Below are 7,554 nucleotides of genomic sequence, written 5' to 3' on the forward strand. Positions count from 1 at the left end.
CTACCCGTATTATATTCCATCACTATATTTGTTATTGTTTACTTTTATAGGGCTTTTGAGAGTGTAATTTTATATTTTCTTTTTGTAACTGAGCTATACTGATCAAACAATTCCCTTAGTGGATCAATATATTCTGTCTAAATCTATTCTCACAGTACGTATGTATGTATGTATGTTACCTGTAGTAATGCCATAGCTCAGTATAACTGGTAACCAGGAAGATCCTTTGCCCCTGAAGCGCCTTCTCTTTTTCAAGTGCAAAAACATGTACAGGCTGAGAAAACAAAAATGTAATGTATATAACACAATCATGGGTTCCACAGTGTAGTCTTCTGAACTATATACGATTGAAACGAGTTCCTCGTCACCTCTTTGCAGCTCTGAGCGAAGCTGATCGCCAAAGTTTGACGAGGGAAGAGCTTCCAGACGGAGGAAGGCTGACAAGGCAACAGCCGAGGCTTGTAGGGCGTGACCACGGGGTTGTTCTGGAATGTCTCGGCGAGCCGCTCCACCTTCTTCAGCCGCTGTCCCCACTTGCTCATCCTCGCCAGCTTATTATTCACCTCTTGAATTAACTCTGGGTAGTGATCATCAACCCATGTTTTCTTTCAACCTGTCAAAACATGTGTACAGCTCTGGTAATGGGTACATTCGCACCCACCTGCACAAATGTACTTCAAAATGTAACAATCAAAATAAATATGACTTTTTTTTTGTTTACTAGGGCATGCATATATAATATGCATTAGTTTGACCATTTAAAATCAACGATAATAAAAAGGAGATGCTTGGAAATAGCATAAAAACACCCCAAAACCTGGGAAAAACGCGATTCATAGCGTTACTTTTTGGTGTAACCATCATGAGCGTTCTGTTTAGGTATATTTATTTCATATTTTGATAAATCATCATATTTATGTATTACTAAATTTAAATAGGTATTGATCAATCTTTAAGCTGTGTGTATTTGATTTCAGTTTGCTTTTGACATCTTATTTAGAATTGTAGTTGAAACTTTTACAACGTTGTGTTGCGCTCATGATGGCGTAACCAAACTAGATTTCATTTAATGATCTTATTTTGAATATTTATTCCCTTTTTTACATTTAGTACATTTAAATATTCATTTATAAACATTGAATACATTTCAAATATCAATAAAATGCAATTGCCTTCATCTTATAGGGTAATAATTTCGCCACACCTAGTGTGTGTGTGACAATCATTGGTACTTTAACTTTAACTTTAATGTTTAGTTACACCAAGTCATGAGCTTAACACTAAGCTTCATCACTTTGACTTGTAATATCTCTAATTCTGGTGGTGTTTTATGCTTTTTTCTTTTTGGAACATGTACTATACATATAATACAATAAAGTCCCATATAAAATTGTGTTTCTAGCAATACTTAAATTTTGCCTTTGAAAGTAACACTCCAATGTCCATTAGTGGAGCTGTACATATATGGCTTTGGGAGCATAATTGAATCAATAATCGTGCTTTTTCAAAGATAATGACACTGTTTTTGGAAACGTCAAAGACACATTCATTTAATAATCTGTCTATTATTGTGGTTGTTTTTTACAGTGGTGTAGAACTTCACTGCATCAAACTGAATGGTGTGTAGTTAGGATACTATTGCAACTTACTACCATAATAATTAGAGATGTCCGATAATATTGGCAGGCCGATATTATCGGCCGATAAATGCTTTAAAATGTAATATCGGAAATTATCGATATCAGCTTCAACCTCCCAATATTCCCGGGAGACTCCCGAATTTCAGTGCCCCTCCCGAAAATCTCCCGGGGCAACCATTCTCCCGATTTCCACCCGACAACATTATTGGGGACGTGCCTCAAAGGCACTGCCTTTAGCGTCCTCTACAACCTGTCGTCACGTCCGCTTTTCCACCATACAAACAGCGTCACTCAGTCACATAATATATGCGGCTTCTACACACACATTAGTGAATGCAACGCGTACTTGATCAACAGCCATACAGGTCACACTGAGGGTGGCCGTATAAACAACTTTAACACTGTTATAAATATGCGCCACACTGTGAACCCACACCAAACAAGAATGACAAACACATTTCGGGAGAATATCCACACCGTAACACAACATAAACACAACAGAACAAATACCCAGAACCCTTTGCAGCACTAAGTCTTCCGGAACGCTACAATATACACCCGTGCTACCACCAAACCCTGCCCCCCCCAACCCAACCAAGTCCCCCCGCCCCCATCTCCCGAATTCGTAGGTTTCAAGGTTGGCAAGTATGCTCTAGTACACTCTGGACTGAAGCTGTGTGCCTTCATTGTTTTTGTAGCTGGTGTTTTGAGGCATGTTTAAAAAAAATAAAAAAAATAATGCACTTTGTGAAAATCAAAGTATAGTATTTCCCATAGTTGTAGTGGGTATTAGGATTATCTCAGGGAGAGCATGTCCCAAATCCCAAGATGTTTTGAGGCGTGTTAAAAAAAATAATGCACTTTGTGACTTCAATAATAAATATGGCAGTGCCATGTTGGCACTTTTTTCCATAACTGGAGTTGAAGTTGTTCTCTTATTTTGGAAAACCTTGTTTTTGATTGATTGATTGAGACTTTTATTAGTAGATTGCACAGTTCAGTACATATTCCGTACAATTGACCACTAAATGGTAACACCCGAATACGTTTTTCAACTTGTTTTCACCACGTGAATCAATTCATGGTAAAGTTACATTGTTTAATGCATCCAGCGGGGCATCACAACAAAATTAGGCATAATAATGTGTTAATTCCACGACTGTATATATCGGTATCGGTTGATATCGGAATCGGTAATTAAGAGTTGAACAATATCGGAATATCGGTAAAAAAGCCATTATCGGACATCTCTAATAATAATACACATATTGTTAGGGTAATACAACACTGGCAGTGTCAAATAGTATGATCTTTGTACAGGCTGACTTTTTTCATACAGCTTTTGTATTAGCTCTACTAGAGGCCAATAAAAATACAACATAGGTTAGAAATTAGATGCATTATTAAAGGGCATGCATATTCACGTGACTATACTGTACTAATAACTATATAGTCCATTGTCAGTTAGACCCACTATGTATACACATTAGTAAATTACTCGCAATAATAATGAAAAATATGTAAAATACATACATATCTACCAAACTAACGTACCGAAAAAACGAAGTTGAATAAAATATTCGAGAGCATTGTCATATCTTGTCGGCTAATTGTCGTTGCAATAGTTAGCTAGCAAGACAAGGAGCCATGTTAATATTTGACATTAAGACTACAGTTAGTAATGTATGTTTGAACTGCGTTACGTTAAAAAACTCACCAATCTTGTCGGTACACTCGACAGTCCAGTTGTTCTCCAAAAGGTGAAGTAAATAAGTGTTTATACTAAAGCCGAGTCGTTTAGTTGCACCTGAGCAGGCTGTTTTGGGAAAAGAAACACGGCAACAAGTCGACCGTTTTTAGCTTTTTCATTTTGCCGCCATTGTAACCGGAAACGCTTCCGCTTCCGGGTAGGTACTTGACAAATAAAAGCTTTTTAAAAAATTTACAAAAAACACAAGCAGAATACATTTTACTTTAGTGTTGTTTTCACATAGTTAACACTGAATCGTCACAATGATTATTTACTAAATGTGTAGTTGAAATAAATGTATGCCAGTGGGATGTATTATGGCTACATCGGACCTGCAATGCCATTGGTGTCCAAAGTGCAGCCCGGGGGGCCATTTGGTGACCAGTAGCTATTTTATTTAATTTGAACAATTCACCGCACAATTGTTACCATTCTACTATCAGCATGGCAGCTCCTTTGCTGAGTGTGTAGGTATACACTTTAGACTTTGACTTAGGCAATATTTATTGATCCACAAGGGAAATTGTTCCACACAGTAGCTCAGTTACAAAGGATGGAAAGGATAATGCAGGTATAAAGTAGACCAAAAAATGTACCATAGTAGCAATATAAAATATAACATATGTAATATTTACATAGTATATATACAGTATATTTTATATAGTGATATATTATATTATTATATTATAGTATAATTGTATAAAATATATACAATAAATAACAATTCCCAATTACCATGTACAATACTACAGTATATGTCAGAATAATTGTATCTAAGTTATCACAACATTTTGTGTTGAAATAAGTTTCTGGCGAGAAGACAAAAGCTGTCTTTGAACTTACCAAGAAGAAGGCTTGTAAAACTCCACTGTGTATGATGGGAAGCAAAATGAAGGTGTTCTGTTTCTTTCATGTATTGTAATCAACAGAAAGATATTGTCTTGACCCAAGAACTACAAAAGCGAAGAGGAAGCAGGACCAGACTCCCCTCCAGGCACCGCTTCTTTGAACTGTTTTACGACCTTTTCTTTGAACTGTTGTAATCAAAGGCGATGGCTGTTTACGACCCACGTCCCTTAGAAAAAGCTGTTGCCATGTAATCAGAGAAAGTCCAAATAAAAGAGGTGGCGTACAATCTTTCGCCAGAGCGTGCTGAGACACTGAGGTCCAGGCGTCTCTCCTCACTGAGCCAAATTGAATTCTGTCTCTGTTTGATTCTTTGCTTCTTGTCTCGTTTAATAGATGTCAACAGTGTTCAAACCTGACAGTATATGTAACAAAAAAAAAGCAAAACATTTTTTTTCTTGACGAATGATACCTGTTAGTATGCAATCTTATCTTTTAGCTAATTTTGTAGATACTTTATGCGACCTAAGGTTAGCAGGCTGGGATTTCAAAGAGATTTTTATGGTACACGTGAGTCATTTATTTTGGCACTTGACACTTAGTCAGCATTTTAGCATGCTAACATGAGCATGGTACAATTTTTAAGCTAATCTGGCTCAGTGTCAGTGCTATATATTTTGGTATTTCACTAATTCTAACTGCAAGCATGTTATTGTTAGCTTTTTTTTTTTAGCTCATTTTGCACATATGATTGTCACTTGATGCTTCCTGGCCTGCGTGCTGACTTTCAGCATTCACAGAAATCTTTTACCGAAATTGCATTTTCTAGTTATTTTGCAAAATATATATATATTGTACTGATTTTGAAGGTGAAAACTACCAAAATGGCTCCTGCATCCATTGATTTGTCAGTGTGTGGCCCTCAGTGGAAAAAGATTGGGCGCCCCTGTGCAATGCATATCTACGGACTTATGAAATAATAAAAACAATATTTTGAAAAAAATCAACTATTAGTTATTCCTTTTATATGAGCAAAGGGGCATGATTATAACAATGCATTGAAATAAAAGCTTGAAAAAAACAGTGACAGCTCAACATCACCACAGGCAGCTTGCATCTGGAGGAAGTGGGATGTTGTCACTCAACATGCGATCCTGCTCCCCCCCACACACAGTGAGAAGCTGGCTAAAAAGTCTGCAAACTTAGCAAATGTGATATTGTTGTCCTGTGGTAGCAGAGGACAAAGGAAGTTCAGCCGAGGTCAGGAAGAGAAACACGCGAGACACAAAACTGTGTTATGTAATGTCATCAGGTGAGGGAATTTACTGTGCTGTAGGCAGGGACTCAGCATCACATTCTGGGGCCCCATACACAAGACCTCCAGGGCCCCCCATTCCACCCAAAACCCAATGTCGCTTCTCCTCACACACACTTACTGTTTACGTGCAATAAAAAAAATATGCATGGATGTGGTTGAAACCAGCTTTTTAAAACGCGGTACTGAAACACTCTCATACACGCTACTGAAACACACTCATACACACTACTGAAAAACTCTCATACACACTACTGAAACACTCTCACTCACACTACTGAAACACTTTCATACACAGTAATGAAACACTCTTAATTATGATTTTAAAGATGTAAATAACATATCTAGTTATACCCCGCATGATAATTTAGATTTGTTTAAAAAACTTTTTTTTTTAGTGACAAAATTTCATACAAAGTGGCAAGAATATAAATAGTCATATAACCTGTCATTATCCGCCTGAATATGATTCAAAATCTGTCAAGTTTGACTTTACTTCAGAGTGTAAAGTAGAGATGCGCTGATACACTTGCATAAGGATATCAGTGGAAAAACAGTACGAATAATAATAATACATCATCATTATTACAGTATATTATTATCAGTGCATCTCCTGGGAGTTAAGTCTCCCCCCGTCTTTCAAAAACCTAGGGATGCCTCCGTTTCTAACTTTATTTGAGGGTCCTTGAACGCATCAGAGATATGGGCAATGAAATGCAAAAGTGAATATAACTTACCTGCGAAGAGGTGGCGACTTGTCCAGGGTGTACCCCTCCCTCCGCCCGAATGCAGCTGAGATAGGCTCCAGCGATTCCCCGCGACCCCGAAAGGGACAAGCGGTAGAAACTGGATGGATGGATGGATGGATGGAATATAACTTACACCTTTCTTCTGTCACCTTTCAGCTGAGCTTCGACGATGTTATGACGTGAGTGAAGTGTTCCACGTTAGGTTTGCTGCTTTCCAGGTGGGACAAACCATTTTGTTTTTTGAGTGGAGTATACGTGGTCTTAGACCACGGGTGCCCAAACTTTTTGACTTGGGGGCCACATTGGATTAAGAGAATCTGTCTATCTATCATCTATATGTACATACATATATGTATATATACACATATATACTGTATATATGTATATATAATGCAGCTGAGATAGGCTCCAGCACCCCCCGCGACCCCAAAAGGGACAAGCGGTAGTAAATGGATGGATCGATACACACACACACACACACACACACACACACGCACATATATACATACATATATATGTATATATAGACACACACATACATACATACATACATATATATATATATATATACACACACACACACACACACACACAGATATATGTACATACAGTATATATACTGTACTTATACGGCCAAATTCTTTAAATCCAATGTGGCCCCCGAGAAAGAGAGATGTATATAGATTATATGTATACATATATACACAAACACATATATATGTGTGTATGCACACACCCATACAGTATATGTAAATATATATATATATATATATATATATATATATATATATATATATATATATATAACATTAAATATCTTGTCTTTGCAGTATATTGAATTGAATATAAATTGAACAGGATTTGCACATCATCGTATTGTTTTTATTTACGATTTACACAACGTGCTAACTTCACTGGTTTTGGGTTTTGTAATTTTACATCAGCATTCATGATGTATTTTTTATCACCTTAAAACAGCAATTCTCCAACCGTGGTGCACAGGCTTCATCTCGAGGTGCGCCAAATAATTAAATATTCAAACACAGTGTTACTGTTCACACTGCGTGTAATGTAGTGGCCACACATATTAAATATGCCTGTTAAATAAAACCTCTGCCTTGTTTTTGATGAACACTTGGGCCTACTACGCCACTGTATTTTGAATTTGCTCAATATGGTGGTACAAGTGTTCTTTTGAGGTGGTACTTGGTGGAAAAATATTCCCTAAATCCATTTCCTACCCATCCAAGCTGC

The 7,554-nt window shown here is 37.1% G+C and overlaps 1 protein-coding gene across 2 annotated transcripts in view; it reads right to left on the minus strand.

Moving 5' to 3' along the window:
* Window positions 1-3,520, minus strand: part of primpol (primase and polymerase (DNA-directed)) — a 31,137-nt gene extending 27,617 nt beyond the window's left edge. For both annotated transcript variants that reach the window (XM_061983998.1, XM_061983997.1), the window contains exons 1-3: window positions 3,358-3,520; window positions 369-613; window positions 180-274 (exon numbers count right to left, since the gene is read on the minus strand). In XM_061983998.1, the coding sequence (XP_061839982.1) occupies window positions 180-274; window positions 369-542 (269 nt within the window). In that variant the 5' untranslated portion in view covers window positions 543-613; window positions 3,358-3,520. The remainder of the gene's footprint in view (window positions 1-179; window positions 275-368; window positions 614-3,357) is intronic.
* Between the last annotated feature and the right edge of the window lie 4,034 nt (window positions 3,521-7,554).

Source organism: Nerophis lumbriciformis, linkage group LG25 (genome assembly GCF_033978685.3).
Source record: "Nerophis lumbriciformis linkage group LG25, RoL_Nlum_v2.1, whole genome shotgun sequence".
Taxonomy (NCBI): Eukaryota; Metazoa; Chordata; class Actinopteri; order Syngnathiformes; family Syngnathidae; genus Nerophis; species Nerophis lumbriciformis.